Here is a 24,579-nt window from a genome sequence, read left to right as displayed (position 1 = left end):
TTCTTTGTGATCTTTGTTTTAAACTACAGTTATACTTCTTTAGTATACTTGGCTTAATTGTTGAATTTCATGTATAGTCAATTTTAATTACAGTTGATGGTACTTCAGTTAATATAATTCTTAGCTAATTTTGAGGGGTTTTTTTATTAGAATATATATATATTATTTCTACAGCAAATCATTTACATTGGGAATGTAACTTAATACTAACACAAATGTTTACTTACAATTATTTCAATTTATTGTGGTTAGCAATATGGAAAAGTTTCCAAAGTTTATATGTGCATGTGTATACCTGTGGGATTTAAGTAGCATTCTATTCCTTAGCTTTGCCTATAGTAAGCAGTAATGATTTTTCGGCAATAAGTTAATAACACAGTAGAGTTATTGGTTGTGCTATTTATTTATTTATTTATTTATTTATTTTTAAAGATTTTATTTATTAGAGAGAGAGACAGAGTTAGTGAGAGACAGCATGAGCGGGGAGGAGAGGGAGAAGTAGACCCCCGTGGAGCAGGGAGCCCAATACGGGGCTCGATCCCAGGACCCTGGGATCATGACCTGAGCCAAAAGCAGATGCTTAACTGACTGAGCCACCCAGGCACCCCTGGTTGTGCTTTTTAAAAAGAAAATATAATATCCCCAGTTATCAAAAATATGTCTAGATGTCCAATATTTTTGAAGACTATACTTTGAAATCTAGATTTCAAAGCCTCAGATCAATGTAGGTTCTGGATTTCAAAGCTGATCTTGATGTTTCCTCATGGTATAACAGCAGAGACATTAAGAGAGAAAGAATTATAAAGCCATTTCTTTTCTTTCAGAATTGTGGGAGGCAATATAAGCTTTCATTCTGAGACGCTTGAGTATTTTGGTATCATGGTTTATAAAATTTGGAGCATTTTAGAATAGCATATGTCTTAATATAGATCTTTTATTTCAGGAATCTTAACCAAGAACGATGCTTTTTCTTATTTTTGATATTTAGAGATATTTTCCCTAGAGTTTAGCCATATTATCTTTTTTTGTATACAGGTGAAATTTCAGATTTAAATGAAGAGCAGGAAGCATTTCTTTTGTTGAAAATGAAAACTAAATTTCTTTGGAATAGCATTAATTGGCACAGTACTTAGATACTTTCTGTGAGGATGTTACATTTTTAGCTCTTAATTAAGTTACTAGATCTCCTTAACAGGCATGAAAATAAATTAGCAGTATTCTCTGCAGAGCTGGCCAAAAACCAGCTAAGTATTTTGGAAGTACTGATACCGGATAGATATTTTGGAGGTACCTTATATAGTGTTATTTACAAATTTTTCTTTAATATAAATTGAGTGTGAAAAGTAACAGCAAAATATGAATAGACCACATGATGTGATACACTTGTGTTTTTAGGTTAATGCTAAGATAACTTCACAGGCAGGGGCGCCTGGTTAAGTTGGTTAAGCGTTGGTTAACCCTTCATTAATTACTGAAATGTTTGTTTCCATGTGTTAAAGAACATTTTATTATCTATAATTATATTGCAGTCAGTAAGAAAAATGGAGGGATGTTGGATAACTTATCATTTTTCCTCTTCCTTCATTTTCTCTCCCTTGTGAGAGGCTTGTGTGTATATTTATTTTGTGAAGGACAAAGAAGACAGAGTGAGGAGAGTCATAGGATGTTATTATTAGAAGAGATCTTCATTTTACAACTAAGGAAACAAGTATGGAGAGGTGAAATACCTACATAGTAGAAAGCCATGATACTTAGCATTTCCTTTCTTTTCTAAAGGTTAAAAACTTTTGTTTTGGGGTTGGAAGAACTAGATACTGTTTCAGTCTCTGCACAAAATAGTCTGCAGAATCGTTCATTTTTCTTTTTTACCTTTGTCTATCAATATTCAGGTAAATAGCAGTAAAATTAAATGCTAATCCTGGAAGATAGTAACCCAGCATTTCTAGAGTATTATATTTAATGTTATATTTTTCTTTAAATTTAAAATACGTGCATGTCCATGGGAACCACACTGTGGTGTTCCCATTATGTTCAGGTAGGTTTTAGGTCACCTTCCCAAATATTTTCTTCCTTTGGAGGAAGTGTGTTTTTTTATTATGCAGCATAGGCTACATTTCATTGCCATTTCTATTCTGAAGATAAAAAAATGTAACACCAAGACGGTAAATAAGTAAAATTATTTTATTTGCAGTCCTTAAGTCATCCACACATTTTTCATAAAACTTTTTAGAAACATTGTTAACCACTATGATTCTCCCAAGGAGAATTAACAGTAACAAATTATTTTACTTAAGCCACAATCTGAATAATTTAAATAACCTGAAATTAGTCAACATGTGATTGATACTCATAAATGAAAACGTTGGCTGTCCTGTAGTAATCAATGCATAGCTACAGCTGGTTGAAGGGGACCAAATCCATTGAAGAGGCGATTTGGTTCCATTTTACCAGCTCTAGCAAAGCATTGCAGTGCTGCTAGTGTAGGATACAAAAAAGTTGAAATGCTTTTTATTTGTACAATTATGGTTATGGACTTTCTACAGATGTTAGATATTCTCATGTCAGTACTTCAGTCATTACATGTAAACTTTTTTATTTTGAAGGCACTTTTCCTACTATTTCCTCCTCGAACAGAGCAAGTCTTTGCCCTTTAACATTTTGTTGATGCATTAAGGAATTATCAATGTACAGCTTTGCATAATTCTTAAATGTAGACAATAACTTGTTTTAAAACCAACAGCAGTTGAAGGAACAAATAGACCTTGATGTATTTCAGAGTACTATTTTGTATTTATCTTTAGGCAGTGAACCAAGTAAGCTAATAAGTTAGGGAAGAGTATTGGTAACCTTTCTACCGCTGCTCCTTTATTTAGTATTACACTTGAGAGCTAATAGCAAGTTGCTGATAGGGAGGGTGAAGGAATATGAGTGGCCTTAAGACAATACCTCTGCCCTTTGGTTTATAAATAGATCACATGTGTATTCAGTGTATTGCTTGGACTTGTGTTGAAAGGAACTACCATGCATGCCAACTTTTTTCTTTTTTTTGCTTATGTAGTGTTACTAATCATAGGTTAGTAATTTAACCCTTTTAGAAGTCTATTTCCCTGACTGAGTTCTCCGTCATTTTGGGTACAGATTGCCTAGTTAGTTCCATTATCAGCTTAATAATACATGGACTTTTGGCGCATAGCTATAATCAATGAATTTAAGTATTAAAATTACTACATGAGTAATACTTTAAAAGTCAGTACAGCAAATGTTTGTTGTAATTTGATTTCAGTGTTGCATTTCAGTATCAGGGAAGGGATACCTTCTTAAATATACTTGCAAAAATAAAACTTTGAGATACTATAGTTTGCCTATAAAGTAAGTGCTTTCAGTGAAATACAGAGTAAAGAAACAGTTACTGTTTTGAATTAAACTGGGAAAAGGTCAGCACTAATTCAAGCAGTATTCAGAAAATTCTCCTATTAAGTATATTCTGCATTTGTTGGTTCGTAAGTATCATGCTGCTGGTGAAATTAATGTAACTACAATTCTTTCCATTTATTCTAATAGAAATGGAACAGGTGTTAAATTGCCTGGACTTAAGTGCTGAAGATAGCAATAAAACTGGCTTCTATTTTTACTAGTTCTGTGGAAGCTGTTTAGCAGATCCAGTTGCTCAAGTGTGCTTTTGGATGGCAGTTCAGTTTCATATACTGGCCATATCGGGGCAAGGAGAGGCCATGGAAAAAAAATAGTACAGCATTTGATAATGTCAGCATCTGTTATCCCTGTCAGAGAGACAGTTGAAATGTTTGAGTTACACCAGTGTCAGCAGATGCCCAGAGTTTACTATGTACTCAGTTAAAAATGAACAGCTGATCTAAGTGATGGATGTGACATTTTAGAATGACTGAAAAGACTCAGATATGTTCAGTTAAACTTGTAAGCACTAGAATCAGTATATAATCTTTTTAAAATGAATAGCAGATGCTGCCATTTTATTTTCTGAGGATTATGTACTCTTAATATTATAGCAATGAGAATCTTTGTCACCAGGATGTTTTAAAATAATTATTAAAAACTTTCATGCCTAGAGAATAATGGATATAATTGTTCTACAATTTTATAATGCTCTATAATTTTAGAATGTTATAAAACATGAGTATAGTAATACCCTTTGAGTAGTTTTATAGAGGAACCTATACTTTTGAGATACATATTTTCAATTATAACTGTAGTTGACCTTATAGCCATTTCTGTTCAACTTGGGACACATAAAAATTTTCAAATATCATTATGCTTTTTATACACATCTGAATATTCCAGTTGAAACAATACTTTTAGTAAGAAATGATTAGAGTATATGAATATTAGTATTTCTTTTTTTCTAAGTCTATCATAGTAGCTTGAAACAGGTACTGCTTATAAAGTATTGCCAGCCGCTTTATTATTTACGATTTCTGTTAATATATAGGTGTATATTATACAAAATAAATTTTGTATCAGGTACAAAAAAAGTATTGTGATATCTCCAACACATTAGAAATAGTGGGCCCTAACATGTTTGTAAAAATTGAATTGCTGTTGCCCAGTACCAGTGAAACATGATTATTCTGTCTGGGTAAATTGGTTTCTTGGCTATAGCGTTTTCATTTTATGTGCCCCTTTGGAGAAAGCAAATTCAAGGATGATATCGATAATAAATTAATTTCTTTTAAATATTTGGCAATCTTTTACCAATGTGCCCTGTTAGCCTACAATATGGCCCAGAATTTTGTCATTTTTCATGCATAAATCTTATGTTTTAATATATTCTAAGTACTAACAGTATTTATCCAAAGCGAAGACTAGGTTAAGGACCTGATTAATTTGAGGACAACGCTTTTTTTTTGAGAGTAGAATGTTACTTAAAAGATAGTCTTTTCGAATTATGACTATGTAGCTTTCAAAAAGAAAGCTTAAAACAACAAAACTTGTTCAGAAATTCCTCTGATATTAGTAGACTGTAAATTTATCAATCAAGAACAATTGTTAAAATGTAATGACATCAGCTTTTGTTATACCTTGTTATTCTTAACAAATCAGTTAATCCTACTAATATGATATATACTTCAATTAAGATCATATCGTGGAGACAGAAAATAGGTCATGTGTATCCCTCACTCTTCTAGTAATACTGATTTCTGTATTCAAATTTTAATCATGTGATTACTTAATTTAAAAGTGTAAAACATACTACATTTTAACTTAGAAGATTTAAAAGGAGTTTCATGATAATTTTAAATTTCCTCAGTTGAACTTTTTTTTTTTTTTCACAAAGTCGAAATCTTCGCAGCATTTAGTTTCCATCTAGAAGTAGTAGGTGCATTTTTATGGTGTTAGTATTGTCAAAGGTCATCTCTTTGATATTAGGTTAATTTACCATATGAAGGTCATTCACACAGAAAGAAGCAAGGGCTTCTTTTAGCTGCAGTGTAGTTCCCTCCTGGCAGTTTATTGCCTACCAAAAATACATACTTCTTTACATTCCATAGCATTGTATGTTCATATGGGTACATAAAGAAGTATGTACTCTGAGTAGGTTTTACTAAGTTATTAGCTGTAAAAACATGAAATGTTTTATTTTCCCATTTGTTAGTAAAACATTTAGTTTACTGATACAGAGTAGTGGTAGATCATTTGCAGAGACTATCAAAGACTAAACTATAACAGATTTACCTGAAGCATGGCATTAGTGCCATTTATGGCTCCTTGTTCTTGGTGGACATAGATACTTCTAAACACTAGCCAGTTATCTGTTGAACTTTGTCCTGATCTGGTTGTTTTTGCAAGAGATTCAGGGAATCAGTGGAGGTTTTATAGAGTATATTTCAGAAATTGGTAAGATCAGCCTAGTGTTTCTTCATTGTCTTCAGAGGAATTTCTTCTTATTTTGTTTCTAGATCCTGCAAGTAGATAGTAATGAATTCAGTGCAAATTCTTTTTACAAACTAGATATCTTATTGAAAACTTAACCGGTTAACCAATTAGTACTTCTTCTGATATTGACTCTAAAGTTGAAAGAACAAGGAGAAAAGCTAGATCTTTTTAGAGTGTGAGTGAACTGAAGTTTTAAAGATGATGAATTTTTTGTTTTTTTTTTTTAAAGGTCTCAGATAAGGAACTCATGATTATTTGAGAACTTCTTTCTTGTTCCTTTGTCTTTATTAGTTACTTACCTGAATTTTGCATTTTGGTGCTTTTGTTTGGATTGAATACACTTTTGAATAGATGTATAAATATCTAATTTTGGTGAGTTTGGTTCTTTTGATTCTTTAATTTTTTTAATGTAAAGGATCACTACCAGAACAGTCTTTTCTAAAGTCTCACTGAAAAGAATTAAAGGTATTAGCCTGTGGCACCAGGGTTTGCACTTGATCATTTAGCTTGAAAAGACATTATAGTTGGTGAGTTGCCTTTAATTATTGTGGTATTAAAAGGTTAATTTAAAAGAACACCGTAAGAAATTTTCATATTCGGGAAAGGAGAAAACAAAAAGGTAGGGAAAGTAGAATTTCTGCAGCCCGTGATAAAAAGTTGGTGAAGCTCATAGAGAACAAATCAGAATGTAGCAGTAGATGGCCCAGCACTACAGCAGTTTCAGCAGTGCAGTGTTAGGATTTACCATGCACATTCTGATTTATTTTTGGGACCAACTAAAAGTTAGCATTAAGTATTTTGTGATCTGCCAAGTCTCTTGGTTGACTAAACCTTGAAATAGTTAATAGTTTTTAAAAGGTAGCATACTTTGGAAGCAGGATGTGATTTACTAAGGATGCAAAATCGTTATTTAATCTGAAACAAAGACTAAATCTTCAGTAACATCAGTGACAGTAATGGATTTGTACATTTTTGAGATCAAGAATTATCTGCCAGGATACTTGAGCAACATTCCTTTTCACGCTACATAAGCTGTCTACTTGAACTATGAAATTAGGCAATGCCCAGATAGACTTTAACAATAGAAGCATGTATCGAGTCATAATAGGTAAGCATGCAGAAAGTCCTAAGTATCCTTAAAAGTGCAGGCCTTATGGTGCTGTTACCTGTAAGTTTAGTGTCATGCAGCTTTTGCAGGAGGAAGACAGATAATGACCTAGAGAGTCACATCAGCAGCTGCCATCTCCTCTTGATCGTTCCTTCACTCTATTCGCTGATTCAGCACTTCTTTCCATGAGCTGAGGGAAGCAAGGGGGCCGTATCAGTGAACACAGAACCTCACCTTTTAAGATACATTTGAAAAACAAATGAACAAACAGAAAAACCCAAAAAAGCCATCTTTTCCCTCCCCCTTCCCTTCGCCTTAAAAAAAACAAACAACAAAACTGAATCAAAGTTGGCCATTTGATTTGGAAGGTCATATTACCAATATTGCACAGATATGAGTGCTTTGTATCTGCTGTACAGAAAGTTAAGCAACCAAGGAAGGTTGGTATAATGGCCAAGAAAATGAACTTTGCTTATTTTCAGATAAAATGCTTCAGAAGAGGGGAGAAGGTTGCAAAGGAAGTTAATTTTATAATCTAAAAAAAACAAAAAGCCAAAAACCAAAACACACCTCACTCCCCCCAAGTAACTGTAAACATTCACCCTATTTTCTTTTGCCCACCAGAATACATTAGGTTCTTCTGACTTCTCAGGAAATATTCTGTATCTTTCTTGCTGTGAAGTTGTTTTTTTGTTTTTTTGGTTTTTTTTTTGATTTGTTTTTGGTTTTTAGTTTCCAGGATTAATTGGTAGATCTGTAGTAAAGCCACCTTGTCATATCCAGAGGTCAAGTCTGCAAGCAAGGTCAGGACTTCCCCATGGTCACTACAGAGGTTAACTTATATTCTTCTCTCAGTGGCCACGGGCTAAACTGTTACAGCTTTATAGGCAGCTAAGCATTTGAAACATGCACTCCCAGGCAAACAGGCTCTCTTGTGCCTCTCTCTTCCCTGACCATATTTAGTCAACCATAGCAAAAAATAGTCTCTCAGCTGTCGATTGTCGATCCAAAAGTGGAGGAAGCTTCTATCTTGCTTTCTGCCTATTGATTGTTCATCCTGCGGTACAAACACTGCTTTGCCATTTGTTCTGCCCCCCCCCCCTTTTTTTAAAGCACTGCCAAATAAAGCGGTCTCTCATGTTTCCACTTACATTTCCCAGATTTTCACTGAGCTTGCGCTGAGACTAGGAAAGCCTGATGCGGCTGTCACTATACTTAGAAGCACTGCAGAGAAAAAAAGGAAAGAGGAAAAATATTACCCTGGCTAGTTGCAAGGCAGTCTTTAGGCAGACCTGGAACAAGTAAAATCCCTCTGCTGCCAAAATATATTTCATAACCTAATTTTTTGTTAGTAAAAAATATTATGGATGATGATATTTTACATAACTGAAGGCCTGAAGAGATTTTGCAGGGTTATCTTTAGAGCTAGTTGTTGCTACACATGCTTTTTAAATTTAAGGAATAATATTTGAATGGAAAATATGTAGAAATGGTAAGTAGAACCTATGTATTAAAAATGGAGAGAGATCATTAAGGAAGAAAAGAGTAGTGTGTAAATGAAATCTTGGAAAAATGCTAATTAAAACTTTTAATTCAATGTCAGTTTCAGTTATTTTTTTGTAGTGCTTAGATGAGAAATGGTCTGGAATGCTTTTGAGTAATTGTGTACTTTTATATTGAAACTATACATACAGAACTATTATTATTCCATACTATATATTACATACAGAACTACTATTAATAACATTTTTATTCTATTTCATTTTCAGATGCAAAGTATTTTTTTCTCTTCTTTTGACATTGCCATTCCTTTTAAATTTTTTGAAATAACATTTAGGCATGATCATTTCTACTTTACCAGAGACTATGAATTAGTCATTAACCTAATCTATAACATTTCTACTTTACCAGAGACTATGAATTAGTCATTAACCTAATCTATATGCTTCAAAGGAAAAATACTTTTGCTCTAAATTTTAATAGCATATTCACAATAAATTGTAAAGTTGAAATTTTTTTAACCAAGGAGAAAAGAATATTATAACATCAAATCTAATGTAATTGTGGAGATACAGTTTTTAAGATTTTACAAAACAAAAATACCCAAGAGAAGCTTTGTTCTTCCCTAAACCAAATCTATACCTTGTTCTTAATTCAGATACAGTATTCTATTAAGTATTGATTCAATTAAGAATCAAGAAAAACTATTACCAGTGTTTTAAGCTCAGTCTCCTACAAGGGAAGTTTGTCCTTGATACTCTTTTTGTCTTTAGCATTTAATACCATAGCAGGTGAATTATTTTGGATGACTCTTTTAAAGCAGTGACATGAAGAGTGCTTCTGTGGACATTTGGCAGTTTTGAAGAGCCAGCTTTCCTAGGTATTGGAATACTTTTACACATATTGTGAGAAGATGACACCTGTCTCAGTTTAAGATAGGTTAACTTTCAGGTTTCTAAATCGCCTCATTTTTTTCTAACCATTTTGTAACAGTGAAAGGTTTTTTTGTTGTGGTTATTGTTTTTTTATTTTTTTATTTTTATTTTTTTAAAGATTTTATGTATTTATTTGACAGAGAGAGAGACAGCAAGAGAAGGAACACAAGCAGGGGGAGTGTGAGAGGGAGAAGCAGGCTTCCCACTGAGCAGGGAGCCCGATGCGGGGATCATGACCTGAGCCAAAGGCAACGCTCAACGACTGAGCCACCCAGGCGCCCCTGTTTTTGTTTTTAAAAGCAAATATATAAAGTGTTGGGTACTCTTCTAAACCCTTTAAAATTTTCATAACAACTTCTTTGAAATAGAATCTGTGATTCTTCTCACATTTTATAGTTGAGGAAACCAAGGCATAGAAGTTAAGTAACTGCTCAAGTCACCAGCCATTCACTTTGCTAATGTCAGAATTTGAACCCAGATAGTTTGGCTTCAGACTTTGAGCTCTTTACCACCACACCATGCTCCTGCTCTGGTTTGTAATAATGAAACTAGTTAGGGAATTACCACTCTTGGGGACTTAAGAGTATACCAGAAATTTAATAGGTTGATAAATTCTCGCCTCCCATTATATTCAGAAAATGATTGTTCATTTGATTGTTTCTTCTTTTGTTCCGTTGAACAGAACTTTGAGCTCCTTTTACTAGGCATACAAAGGGGACATAAAGATAAGTAAAACGGGGCCCTGGTTTAAACATAGAAGGAGAAATAACTGGTCGTTTAAGAGGTAATTTTGGTTGTCTTTAGTTTAAGAATACTCGAGTATTCAGCTATACAACTCTTCTGCAGTCTGAATTGTTGCATATCTCTTTCTCATATTGAGCTAAATTCTACTATATCCAAATTCTTACTTAACAAAATTAGGCTATGGGGCGCCTGGGTGGCTCAGTTCGTTCAGCGACTGCCTTCGGCTCAGGTCATGATCCTGGAGTCCCGGGATCGAGTCCCACATCGGACTCCCTGCTCAGCAGAGAGTCTGCTTCTCCCTCTGACCCTCTTCCCTCTCATGCTCTCTATCTCTCATTCTCTCTCTCTCAAATAAATAAAATCTTAAAAAAAAGATTTGACTATCATTAAAAAAAAAAATTAGGCTACATTAATGAGCCTTTTAATTGTGGTATCTGTCAAAAAAAAGTTTGGTGGGGGAGGGGGATAAAAGCACACCAAAAAAAGAATTTAAAAACATCTAACTAATGTCTATTCACTAGCTATAAGTAGATGAAAGAAAATAAAAACCAGCTATATTCATTTATTAAAGTGATTACCATGGATAGCATCTGGGTATGTATCTTTCTAGGCTTCTTGTCTGCATCCATTCAGATGGGGATAGGTATCGAACAAAAATATGTTTAGAATATCACATACTGATCTGCTTTAAGTATGCCCTGAAGAACTTCTGCTTGGGATTGATCAACTTTCTTAGTAGGTTCCTTTATGAATTCTGGACTAACAGGCTTTATTAGCTTTATTATTTGAGGGATTGTTCATTAACTTAGCAAGCATTTAGTGAACACCTAGTGTGTGCTATAGTTCTTCTTTTTTTTTTTTTACATTAATATGTAAGACCTCCACAGTTTATCTACTTGGGTTTGTTTAGAAAAACGTTGCCTATCTCTGAAGAAAGTTTATAAAGCATGGCAGGCCCTAAAAATGGACCCAGTGCCATTTGACTGCTACATACCAATGTAGACAGCTGCTTGTCCCTCTACTTCTTAGAACTCATTTGTTCATCATTCAGCAAACGTTTGAGTATTACCAAGTGCCAGGGATTATACTAGGCACCACTATTAGTTGTTCCGGAACTTAATGCTTCTTTGGCACTATTCACAAATGCCTGCTTAACCGGTAGTAAGATCTTATCTTTAAACCATCCATGTCCTTAACCTCTTGGAAAACAACCAGATTGAGAACTAAAGAAGAGTGTTTGGGCATTAGGAAAAATACCGCCAAATCTCATATACTGTGCTCCACAGGTGAGAGCCTGTTGACTCAATACAGTTATTGATGTGCCAAACTGGTAACACCCTGATCCCAGCAGCCCTGTGGGCCTGAGTGCTTACAGCCTAAGTCTCCTCTTGAGGAACGACAGCGCTGCAGGGGACAGCCGGCAGCGGCATGCCTGGTTGGACTGTGGGCTCCTCAGATTGTCCACCCCACGTAAGTGGGACTAATTAACAGAATGGATTGGTTCTGAAGTGAAAACTTGCTCTCTGAAAATCTGAATTTTGCATTTTAGTATTAGGATTTGATGGACTTTATAGAATGTTATCTAGAAGGGACTGGGATCATTTTTGTCACTTCGAACAGTAGCCTGGAATTACCATCTTTATTTTGCTCTTATACTTCAGTTACTCATTTTGTACTGAGAGGAAAAGCAAAAGGTAAAATGTAGTAAGAGAGTAGAGAGGCAGTAGGCTCTCAGGAATACATATCTATTTCTGTTGAAGTGTCTCACTAACCTTCTGAGCCATTGGCTGTTCTTTCTGAGAGACTTCAGCTTTCTCTAGCTTTTTCACTTAGGAAATGCAAAAGCCCAGAACAAGTTAGTGATGGCTCCGTCTCAGTGGATAGCTTATGCCCAGAGAAGGAACTGCTCCTCTTTCCCTTTCTTTCGAGTTGTTGGCAGCATAATATGGGAAGGTACTTCCGAAACAGGAATGCAAAGTAGTGGGAAACATGGTTTCATAAGAACCATCTTCTCAAGGATATCTATTCAATAATGTGACTTAAAAAAAAAAAATTGATGAAATGAAACCACACCTTATAATGTAAAACTTATTGTCCTATTTATATATCTTGGCTATAAGAACTAGAGTAGCAAATTTAGAAGATTTTAACATAGTAAGCCTAAATATTATTTTAGTGTTTTGACTTAAATTTTTAAAATCTAATATATATGCATAGCTAAGTCAAATACTACTACAGAGCTTATATATAATAAAAGAGAACTGTGTTCTGCTTTATCCCTGCTCATCCCTTTGTTCCCCCTACGCCCCTTCCCCAATAACTTCCAGCTTATCCTGCAGTTTTCCTAATGTATCAATTGTAGATGCTATCTACTGATTTCGTGTCATGAGAAATGAAGATTTAAAACTGTTGACATCACCGTTTCTCTCAACATAAATCCTATCACAGTTTTTGTTTAAATCAATGTGTTTACATTATCTTATAATTACGTTTTTTTTACTGAAACTTTTTTCCCACATGATTTAATGCTTACATCTTCTAAACTCTCCAAAAGAATCATAAAACCCTTATAAATTCCATTTCTCACATGGTCAGATGTGTAGAGTGCTAGATAATGTTTGGCATTGGCATCATGATTATGCCAAATCCAAACATTCAGTAATACAGTTCTAAGAAGTAGAGGGACAAGCAGGTTCTAGAACTTTTCCCCATTAAGAATCTGAGACAGTTGCATCATATCTAGTATCTCTCTCTCTCTTTTAAAAGATTTTATTTTTAAGTAATCTCTGCACCCAATGTGGGGCTCGAACTCACAACCATGAGATTAAGAGTCACATGCTCTGGGCGCCTGGGTGGCTCAGTTGGTTAAGTGACTGCCTTCGGCTCAGGTCATGATCCTGGAGTCCCGGGATCGAGTCCCGCGTCGGGCGAGCCTGCTTCTCCCTCTGACCCTCTTCCCTCTCATGCTCCCTATCTCTCATTCTCTCTCTCTCAAATAAATAAATAAAAAATCTTAAAAAAAAATAAATTCAGAAGATTTCTATTAAAAAAAAACCTTAAAAAAAAAAAAAAAGAATCACATGCTCTACCAACTGAGCCAGCCAGGTGTCCCAGTATCTGGTATCTTATTTTAATCCGGTGAAGGAGGAAGATTAGAATCCTTGTAATTACTGTAAATGAACTAAAGCAGGAAACCTGAGCTTTGTATGAGGTCCGCAAGTGGGATTTAGGGGTTTGTAGACTCAAAATTGTGGGCAGAGCTATATAATGTGCATTTCTCTGGGAGGTGGGGGGGGGGGTCCATAGTTTCCATAGATTTCCAAAGAATTCTCTCACCCCTAAGCAGTGATTATAACTTTAGTAACAGCCACTGAAAGCTGTCTTTAAGCTGTGATTCTCAATATACTTTGGGTATATAGCTCCCCCTCCCTAGCCCCATATCCCCCTCGCTTCTTGCAACCATCAGTTTGTTCTCTGTATTTATAGGTCTGATTCTGCTGTTTGTTTATTCATTTGTTTTTTAGATTCCACATATAAGTTAAATCATATAGTATTCTCTGACTTGTTTCACTTAGCATAGTATCCTCTAGGTCCATCCCTGTTGTCACAAATGGCAAGATCTCATCCTTTTTATGTCCAAGTAATATTTCATTGTATATATACACCACATCTTCTTTATCCATTTCGTCTATCAGTGGACACTTGGATTGCTTCCATATCTTGTCTATTGTAAATGCAGTGAACAGGGGTGCACATATGTTTTTGAATTAGTGTTTTTGTTTTCTTTGGGTAAATACCTGGTAGTAGAATTATTGGATCATATGATATTTTTATTTTTAATTTTTTGAGGACCCTCCATACTGTTTTCCACAGTAGCTGTACCAATTTATTTTCCCACCAACAGTACACTAGGGTTCCTTTTTCTCTACCTTCTCACCAGCATGTTATTTCTTGTCTCTGATTTTAGCTATTCTACAAGGTGTAAAGTGATGTCTCATTGTAGTTTTGATTTACATTTCCTGATGATTAGTGATGTTGTGCATCTTCTCATGTGTCTGTTGGACATCTGTATGTCTTCTTTAGAAAAATGTCTATTCAGGTCCTCTGCCCATTTTTTAATCAAATTGGTTTTTTTTGGAGTTTAGTTGTATAAATTCTTTATATATTTTGGATGTTAACCCTTTATCAGATATATCATTTGCACATATCTTCTCCCATTGAGTAGGTTGTCTTTTGTTGATGGTTTCCTTTGCTGTGCAAAAGCTTTTTATTCTGAAGTAGTCCCAGTAGTTTATTTTTGAAGAAGTATCACTTCTTGATTATTACATCTCCTGCTCTTTTATGCTTTAATCTTTGATGGTCTTTAGGATAACTGTCTGTCTTGCTCTGGAAATACTTTGTTATCCTTAAATTTTAAATATCAAATTATAATTACCATTTTGCATGTTTTGGTATCAACTAGATTTAGCACTGCTAAATGACATATATCAGATTTTTAACTGCAATTCATGATAATCTACCAGTTACATGAAATTTGTCTTTTTATTACTATTATTCCTACTTTGTTGTTGTTACCTGGCTGTTCTTTATTAACTCTTTCATTAATAGATACTATTCAAATTGAACCTAAGAGTTTCCACAAAACCATAAATAATGTCCTTGTTTGGATATATTTCTTTCCCCTTTGGTTTTTTTTCCTCTCATAATGTTTTCCCCTTGTAATACTCCTATTCTAGTTTGATTCTATTCCCCAAATGGTGATAGTTTGTTTACCTCTTAAAGCATCAAAAAGCTGCACATTAGAGATTTAGAAAAAAAAATAATTCATTTGTCTCTGAAGGCATAATTTTATTTTATTTTTTTTAAGCTTTTTTTAATTTATTTTTTAACAGAGAGAGAGACAGCGAGAGAGGGAACACAAGCAGGGGGAGTGGGAGAGGGAGAAGCAGGCTTCCCGCCGAGCAGGGAGCCCGATGTGGGACTCGATCCCAGGACCCTGGGATCATGACCTGAGCCGAAGGCAGATGCCTAACAACTGAGCCACCCAGGCGCCCAGGCATAATTTTCTTTAAAGAAGGATGTTTTTTATTTCAAAAGTTTCCTTTACATATTTTTTTCTAAAGAAAATAATGAAATATTTAATTAAATATCGAATTATGTAAGTATCAAAATCATATAAACTTGACTTTCAGTGCAATGCGTGTTTTACTATCTAAATTACCAAGACCATGGATTGTGGATGAGAAGAAAGATGATGGTTATACTGCCTTGCATCTGGCTGCCCTTAACAATCATGTAGAAGTGGCCGAACTGTTGGTACATCAGGTAGGAAAAGCTGTGCCATAATATTGCCATTCATTCATTTATTACTTCATCAACTACCTGTTGGTAGGTTACAGTAAAACCCCAAGATGATGCAAATTCAGATATGGTACCTATTCATTCTTCCTGACACTGGTTCTTAAATGGAGGGTAGTGCTGTGTGTGTGCATGTGCGTGTGTGTAAGGGGGTGGAGGGTATCCTTTAGCCCTGAGTACTCCCTCCTGCAGTGTTCCTGGGTTGGTCTGATGAAATAGGCATCAACAAACAGATTTTCCACAATTGCTGCCACTGTTGTGTAAGTATCCATTAGCCGTAGGACCAAGAACCATTATGTTGGTATCTAAGCTTGTGTGGCCAGCTGCCATCAGGTAACACCAGGCTGCAGCCAGGATCTGGGGATTTAGGTCATGACCACTGCTAGACTCCTGGAATCTTGGCTGGATAGCAGCACAGGTTCACCTCAGTCATTTCATTCATCTCTGAAATAAGATGACGTTATATTTTTATGAGATTGGATCTTGGGGGAACTTATTTCTTTTAGTTTTATGGTGTTTTAGTTTTTCAGCAAAAATTTTAAATACATATGCCATAGAGAAGCACTGAAGTTACCAAAGAATTATCTGTGATCTCTGACTTCAAGGAACTTACAGTCTAAGTTAAGAAGATGAAAGAGCAGAAGAATTTAGTAAATTGTTCATTATATGTAATTAGCATCACATTATAGGATAGACACTCCATGAGCTATAGAATTCTAGTTTAGATTAAAAAAATAGTGCAAAAGTTAAACTTTGTTTTCCCCTGCCATTTTAAGGCATAATTTTTATTATTTTTTTATTGAAGTATAGTTGACACACAATGTTACATTAGTTTCAGGTATACAACATAGTGATTTGACAGTTGGAATGCTATTCATTATGCTGTGCTCACCACAAGTGTAGCTGTCCTCTGTCACCATACAATGCTATTACAATACCATTGACTAGTAAGCCTTTATTATTAAGTTACTGCTCCTTAGAAGTATTGTTAATTGTGATAATTTCCTTTTCAATCCAAAATACAGATAACTGACGTTATACCAATGTCACACTATCTTGATTATTGTTTTTTAGTAAGTCTTGAAATCAGTTAAAGTCCTCCAACTTTGTTCTTTGTTCTTCTTTCTCAGAATTACCTCAATATTTTAGATCTTTTGAATTTTCCTATAAATTTTAGAATCAGATTATTAGTTTCTATTAAAAAGTCTTGGCATTTTGGTTGCTCTGCACATTTTAGATTGATCTTTTTTTTTTAGATTTATCTTTAAGTAATTTTTTCATGCTATTATAAATTGTAGTGTTTAAAAGTTCAGTGTCTGTATATTGCAAACATATAGAAATACAGTTATTTTTTGTATGTTGACCTTTATTTCCTATGATTTTGCTTCAATTACCACAGGTCATTAGGGGATTAGAAATTACGAACGCGGTGAAATACTACTAATCTACTACTACTACCTACCAACGAAAATGACGAAAATTAACCAAATGTTGGTTAGGGTGTGGTGCACTTAGAATTCACATACATTGCTGGTGTTTTTCAGAGCAGCCATTTTGAGAACAGTTTGGCAGTTCTTAATAAAGTTAAACATGTATTTACTGTACAACCCAGCAGCCCCCCTTCTAGTATGTACCCAAGAGAACATTTCCACACAAATACTTGTACTAAATATTTGTAGCAGCTTTATTTGTAATAACCTCAAACTGGAAGTAAGTCCAATGTTCATGAACTAGAACATAATTCGTCTAGATATAGGGCAGTTTTACCTGTTATTTTTCTTAATCCTTCCTGGAGGGAAGGAAAAGTATTTCTTCCCTTCTAGGTTCTTTGGCTAGTCTAATAATTAAATTGACATGAGATATAACAACAAGACAAAAACACATTTAATTTTGTACATATGGGAGCTCAGAAAAATATGAGACTATCCAAAGTGACCAAAGCAGGCAGCTTTTATACCTTTTAAACAAACAGTTATTTGTGGAGAATTCACAAAGGGGTTTGCGCTTGGGGTAGCAAATAAATAAATAAATGAAGTAACAAAGTTTATTTATATAGTCAGTTCTTGGCCCTTAATTCCTTATCTCTGGCAATAAGGATGCCTTCTACCCTCCAAGTGCAGGGAGGATAGTCTTCACAGAGAATTTATTTCCTGCTTTCAGGGGAACAAAGGAAGGTCAGAGTGTCCTTGCACTGGCTGTTTCTTAAGTAACTTTAATTCAAGATAATCAGTATTCCAAAGTGGAATTATTTTGGGGCAGCCTCCCTGAAGCCCATCATCACAGTGACCCTGGAAATAGGTTGTACTATAACCGTGTCAGAGCCGAGGAAATGAGCATGAAATGGCAGAATCCTTGCTTAAGTTCTTGAAGCTCCAGGTCCCTTGGTGCCAGTGAGTTCAGAATTTTGCTTCTCAGTTCCTTTCCTCTGTCCTTGGCATCAGCTGTTCTCATATAGTGCTTTGACTATCACAGGACCCTGGTAGGACTTTCTGCTTTCCCTGTAGTAAGTATTTTTATGTACTAATTAATTAAACATTGTCTTCTCACCCTCCAGCAAAGTTCCTTTTCACTGAATAAGAACTCAGTCATGCAGCAAGAGTAGGTGACCTTATTAGGTCATTAAAGTAAATCTAAATCCAATAAGAAGACTCACTAATAAAACTTTTTAGAAAATATCATTTACAGTTAAAAGGAACTAATTACCTCTTACTGTATAATGGAGATTGAGATGGAGCTGTGTTTGAGCTCTGTACTGAACTTTGTTCTTTAACTGTTCCTATATGGAGTCACCATAATAAATAATTATTGTAAACGTGCTGTTCTATCTCAGAAAGTTTGCTGCCCCATCCAGTTTTTGCTGTATTGCCAGCAACTGTTACGAGAACAATGTTGCGGTAGCTAGAAGAGAGGAAAGTGGTCAGCAGTGTTCTGTGTTATTTATTCCTCATGAAGAGTTATAGTTTTAGTGTTCACAGTTGTCAAATTTTGAGTATGTAAACTTTGTTCTTCTTGTTCAGGGTAATGCTAACCTGGATATCCAGAATGTGAACCAGCAAACTGCCCTACACCTTGCTGTTGAACGACAGCACACCCAGATTGTGAGGGTAAAGTATTTACTAAAAAGAATCTTACCTTATAGTTGTGTTTTAACCAGACAGATTTCTAGAAAGTCTTGAAAATTATTCATAGTTAGATTTTTCAAAAGGCTTAGTTGGATCTAAAAATTAAGATTTTAGGCTAATATTTTGCATCAGTTGGGTAAAGAGTTTTAATTTATAATAGGGAAGATCTTAAAACTGTGATATTCAAAGACTATTGTATAATTGTTGCCAGACTTGTGAATTCCCAAAATATTAAATCAGAGAATTTCAAAGTAACATATAAATTGGTTTTTTAAAAGTACATTCCCTCTTAATTTGTATAATTGAGAGTGAAGTATAATTAAAAGCTTAGGCTGGACGTTTGCTGCACAGATTCCAAAAAAGCTAAAATATGTATTTTTATTTGACTAATCTGATATTCCAGAGAAAATATTTGAAAGATTATCGGTTTAAAATTTTTTTGTAGAGCAGTGATTCTTAAAGTTTAGAAGCTGAACCAGCAGCATCAGCATCACCTGGGACCTTGGTAGAAAATTCTTGGGCCCCACCTCAGACCGACCAAATCAGAACCTCCAGGGGTGGGAACTAGCAATCTGTGGTTTAACAAGTCCTCCAGGTAATTCTCATGCATGTTCAAATTTGAGAAACACTGTCCTAGAGTGACATTTTATGTAAGCTTTTGGGAACAAAGTAAAAAAAAAACAAAAACAAAAAAAACCACCACCAAAAAACAGTAATTTGCCAAGAGAGGTAAGACCATATGCTTGAGATTGGCTTCTGTTTATGGTGTTCTTCTAAAACTCTGACAGCATTTATAGAAAGGATTAGGAAAATCAGTAAAGCACCATAAGTAAAGTCTTAAATATAAAGTTATATCTACCATTTAAAATATCTTTGAGGTGTATCAATTATGCATTTTATATAAGAGGTTGTAGTTTAGCAAACCTTTCACATTTATTGTTATATAAAATTCCTCTTGCTCAAACTGAGGGTTGCTGGAGGGGAGGGGGCATGGAGGGATGGGGTAACTGGGTGATGGACATTAAGGAAGGCACATGATATAATGAGCACTGGGTGTTATATAACTGATGAATCACAGACCTGTACCTCTGAAACCAATAATACATTATATGTTAATAATTGAATTAAAATTTTAAAAAATTTAAATACTAAAAAAAATTCCTCTTGCTAAAAATTCTTCATTTATCTGTGATATTTGGACTTTTTATGGCTGTACATTTGGAAAAATTGACCAAAGAGAATGGAATAAATAACTTGCTTGTTTCTTCAAGTAATAGAAGAATTGCAAACGTTTATGATTTGGTCCTATTGGAAGTACTTAAAATATCCCAACTTGCATATCTGAAACTCAGAGGAGAAGAAGGGGGCGCATGGCTGGCTCAGTCGGTAGAGCATGCAACTCTTGGTCTTGGGGTTGTGAGTTTGAGCCCCACAGTGGGTGTAGAGATTACTTGACAAAATCTTTTTTATTTATAAAGATTTATTTATTTGAGAGAAAGCGAGAGTGTGAGCAGGGTGGGTAGGAGCCAGGGGAGAGGGAGGGAGAGTCCTAAGCAGTCTGAGCATGGAGCCGAATGCGGAGCTCGATCTCATGATCCTGAAATCACAACCCGAGCTGAAACGAAGAGTTGGATGCTCAACTGACTGTGCCACCGAGGCGCCCCGAAAAAATAAAATAATTAAAAAAATAAATTAAAAAAGTAAAAGGAGAAAAAAATGTCCTAAATTTCTCCCAGTTATCTTGTTCTTAGAGTTGATGAATTAAGCCACATACTGGTTCTCATTTCTTTATGTTTTCTCTGATTTGATATATTTGAGTAAGCAGAGCTCATCACTATTTGTAAAGGAGCCACAGGAGTTTTAAGAGTAGCAAATGAATATATGAAGATAATTAGCTTTAGTGGTGATCCCTTCAGGTAGGTCCAGGGCTCTGTCACTGTTACTTGATCTTATTTTATTTTATTTTGTTATTAATTAACATACAGTATATTATTAGTTTCAGGGGTAGAGGTCAGTGATTCATCAGTTGCAAATAACACCCAGCTCTCATTCCATCACGTGCCCTCCTTAGCGCCCTTCACCCGGTTACCCCATCCCGCCATCTCCCTCCCCTCCAACAACCCTCAGCTTGTTTCCTAGAGTTAAGAGTCTCTTACAGTGTCTCCCCCTCTGATTTTGTCTGTGTTACTTTAGATGTGTAGTAATTTCTTATGGGCCAGAGAGACCTTAGCAAAATGAGACGTCTTTCTCCTTCAGCTTCTGGTCCGTGCAGGTGCCAAGTTAGATATTCAGGATAAGGACGGGGACACTCCTTTGCACGAGGCTCTGAGGCATCACACCTTGTCTCAGCTGCGTCAGCTCCAAGATATGCAAGATGTGGGGAAGGTCGATGCTGCCTGGGAGCCATCCAAAAACACAGTGAGTAAACTAATCTTTAATTTGGTACTACTGGAAGTGTCGTTTAATGCAAGATCTTGTATTTTTGGTTAATTCAGTCTGTTTCTCATAAAATATTTATCACAGCTGCATATATATAGAAATTTAGTTTATTGACTAAGTAATAGTTAATTCTGACTATATTGCTTCAAATTCTTACTGAAAGTTGTTTGGTTCTTTTTTAACTTCAGCCATTCATATGGGTGTGTAGTGGTATGTTGGGGTTTTGATTTGCATTTCTCTAATGACCACTGATAATTTTTTTCTAATTATTTATTTGTTTATTTTTGAGAGAGAGCAAGAGCACAAGCAGGGGGAGGGGCAGTGGGTGAAGCAGACTGAGCAGGGAGCCCGATGCAGGACTTAATCTCAGGACCCTGGGATCATGACCCAAGCCAAAGGCAGATGCTTAATGGACTGAGCCACCCAGGCGCCCTGATTTTTTTTTTTTTTTAAAGATTTTATTTATTTATTTGAGAGAGAGTGAGCTAGAGAGAGAGAAAACACAGATGGGGGAGGAGCAGAGCAAGAGGGAGAAGCAGATTTCCTGCTGAGTAGGGAGCCCAATGTGGGGCTTGATCCCGGTACTCTGGGATCATGACCTGAGTGTAAGGCAGACACTTAACTGACTGAGCCACCCAGGCACCCCAGTGACTACTGAAATTGAACATCTTTTCGTTTGCTTGTTTTTCACTTACATATATTTGATGAAGTGTCTATTCACATTTTTTTGTGCATTGTTTTGTTGAGCTGTTTTCTTACTATTGAGTTTTGAGAGTCTGAATTCAAGTTCTGTATCAGATATGGGATTTGCACATATTTTCTCCCCATCTGTGGCTTGTCTTTTCATTCTTGCAGTAGTGTTTTTGGAAGAGCAAAAGTTGAGGGATGCCTGGGTGGCTCAGTCCGTTAAGCATCTGCCTTTGGCTCAGGTCATGATCCCAGGGTTCCGGGATCGAGTCCCGCTTCTCCCTCTCTCTGCTGCTCCCCCCTGCTTGTGCTCTCTCTGCCTCTCTGACAAGTAATAAAATCTTTAAGGGGCGCCTGGGTGGCTTATTCGTTAAGCGTCTGCCTTCGGCTCAGGTCATGATCCTGGAGTCCCAGGATCGAGTCCCGCATCGGGCTCCCTGCTCAGCAGGGAGTCTGCCTCTCGCTCTGATCCTCCCCCCTCTCATGTGCTCGCTCTCTCTCTCTCTCTCTCTCATTCTCTCTGTCTCAAATAAATAAAATCGTTAAAAAAAAAAGGAAGAGCAAAAGTTTTTAATTTTGATGAAGTCTAATTTATAAATTTTTCTTTCATTGTGTTTTTTGTGTCCTATCTGAAAAATCTTTGCCAAACCCAGGGTCACTAAGGTTTTCTCTTTTGTACTAGAAGTTTATTAAGTTTTAGCTGTTACATTTAGGACTATGATTCTTTTTTTTTTTTAATTTGAATTCAAGTTAGTTAACATATAGTATATTACTAATTTCAGAGTAGAATTTAGTGATTCATCAGTTGCAAATAACACCCAGTGCTCATTCCATCAAGTGCCCTCCTTCATGCCCATCACACATTTACCCCATCCCTCCACTCCCTTCCCCTCCAGCAACCCTCAGTTTGTTCTCTATAGTTTAAGAGTCTCTTATAGTTTGTCTCCCTATTTTTAGCCTATTTTATTTTTCCTTGCCTGACCTATGTTCATCAGTTTTGTTTCTTAAATTCCACATATGAGTAAAATCATATGGTATTTGTCTTTCTCTGACTTACTTATTTCGCTTAGCATAATACACTCTAGTTCCATCCAAGTTGTTGCAAGTGGCAAGGTTTCATTCCTTTTGATGGCTTGGTAATATTCCATCGTGTATATATACTGTATCTTCTTTATCCATTTGTCTGTCGATGGATGTCTGGGCTCTTTCCATAGTTTGGCTATTGTGGACACTGCTGCTATAAACTTTGGGGTGCATGTGCCCCTTCGAATCACCTTTGGATAGATACCTAGTAGTGCAATTGCTGGGTTGTAGGGTAGTTCTGTTTTTAGCTTTTTGAGGGACCTCTAAACTGTCCTTCAGAGTGGCTGCACTAGTTTGCATTCCCACCAACAGTGTAGGAGGGTTCCCCCTTCTGCATCCTTATCAACATGTATTGTTTCCTGAGTTGTTAATTTTAGCCAATCTGACCAGTGTGAGGTGGTATCTCATTGTGGTTTTGATTTGTATTTCTCTGCTGATGACTGATACTGAGCATTTTTTCATGTGTCGGCTAGCCATTTGTATGTCTTCTTTGGAGAAATGTCTGTTCTTCTGCCCATTTCTTGGCTGGATTTTTTGGTTTTTGGGTGTTGAGTTTGATGAGTTCTTTATAGATTTTAGGTACTACCCCTTTATCTGATATGTTATTTGCAAATATTTTCTCCCATTGTGTGGGTTGCCTTTTAGTATTGTTGATTGTTTCCTTTGCTGTGCAAAAGCTTTTTGTCCTGGTGAAGTCCCATTAGTTCATTTTTGCCTTTATTTGCCTTGACTCTGGAGATGTGTCTAACAAGAAGTTGCCGAGGTCAAAGAGGTTGCTGCCTGTGTTCTCCTCTAGGATTTTGATAGATTTCTGTCTCATATTTAGGTCTTTCATTGTACTATGACTCATTTTGAGTTAATTTTTAAGTATAGTATGAAGTATCAGAGTTCATTGTTTTGCATGTGAATGTTCCAGTTATTCCACCACCATTTGTTGAAAAGACTTTTTCTGCTGAATTGTCTGTTGTGCCTTTATCCCAACTCAATTAACCATATATGTGAGTCTTTCTGGATCCTGTATTCTGTTCTGTTGATCTGTGTCTTTAGCCATGTGATGCCAACCCAACTGTCTTGATTACTGTAGCTTTATAATAATTATTCAACTCAGGTAGTAAAAGACTTCCAACTTTTTCTTTTTTTTCCAAAGTTGTTTGACTATTCTAAAGTCTTTCACCGTTCCATATGAATTTTAGAATCATTTTTAAGTATGTGAAGAGGTTCTGAGACCAAAGTGTTTGAGAATTGCTGCCTTTCCATATGACCATTGGTAAATTCTCTAAACTCTTGTGTGCCTCCTTTCTCATTTTATTTTATTTTTTTAAAGATTTATTTATTTGTCAGAGAGAGAAAACAGCAGGCAGAGGGGGAAGCAGGCTCCCCGCTGAGCAAGGAGCCCAATGCGGGGCTCTATCCCAGGACCGTGGGATCATGACCTGAGCTGAAGGCAGACGTTTAACCGACTGAGCCACCCAGGCATCCCTCCTCATTTTAAAAAGGAAGGGGTGGAATAATTACCTCCATAAGGTTGTTGTAATGATTAAATGAGTTAATTCCTGGAAAGTGCTAAAAATAGTATTTGGTCCATTGTAGGTGCTCTACAGATATTTGATAACATGTTTGAATGAGTAGCTCATATGATATCAGAACCTGATTTATCTCCTTCTCCATTTCTTGGCTCAGTTCGTTGGTGTTG

General features: G+C 35.8%; 1 protein-coding gene and 1 long non-coding RNA gene across 3 annotated transcripts in view; one reads left to right on the top strand and one right to left on the bottom strand.

Moving 5' to 3' along the window:
• Positions 1–24,579, top strand: part of MIB1 (MIB E3 ubiquitin protein ligase 1) — a 133,630-nt gene that overhangs the window by 88,987 nt on the left and 20,064 nt on the right. The window contains exons 13-15 of one of the 2 annotated variants that reach the window (XM_025886604.2): positions 15,390–15,522; positions 18,573–18,653; positions 20,934–21,095. In XM_025886604.2, the coding sequence (XP_025742389.1) occupies positions 15,390–15,522; positions 18,573–18,653; positions 20,934–21,095 (376 nt within the window). Of the gene's footprint in view, positions 1–15,389; positions 15,523–18,572; positions 18,660–20,933; positions 21,096–24,579 lie in introns of both variants that reach the window. The other variant, XM_025886603.2, reaches the window with a different exon arrangement.
• On the bottom strand, positions 5,720–7,896 carry LOC141373688 (uncharacterized). The gene is made up of 3 exons (XR_012379937.1): positions 7,640–7,896; positions 7,077–7,208; positions 5,720–5,936 (listed from the first exon to the last, which is right to left on the bottom strand). It is a non-coding gene; the product is annotated as an uncharacterized lncRNA (long non-coding RNA).

This window comes from Callorhinus ursinus, unplaced genomic scaffold, assembly GCF_003265705.2.
Source record: "Callorhinus ursinus isolate GAN/ISIS: 27379988/994484 unplaced genomic scaffold, GSC_fseal_2.0 scaffold11, whole genome shotgun sequence".
Lineage (NCBI taxonomy): Eukaryota > Metazoa > Chordata > Mammalia > Carnivora > Otariidae > Callorhinus > Callorhinus ursinus.
The sequence above is the reverse complement of the archived record's forward strand: the minus strand, read 5'-3'. Positions and strand labels throughout refer to the sequence as shown.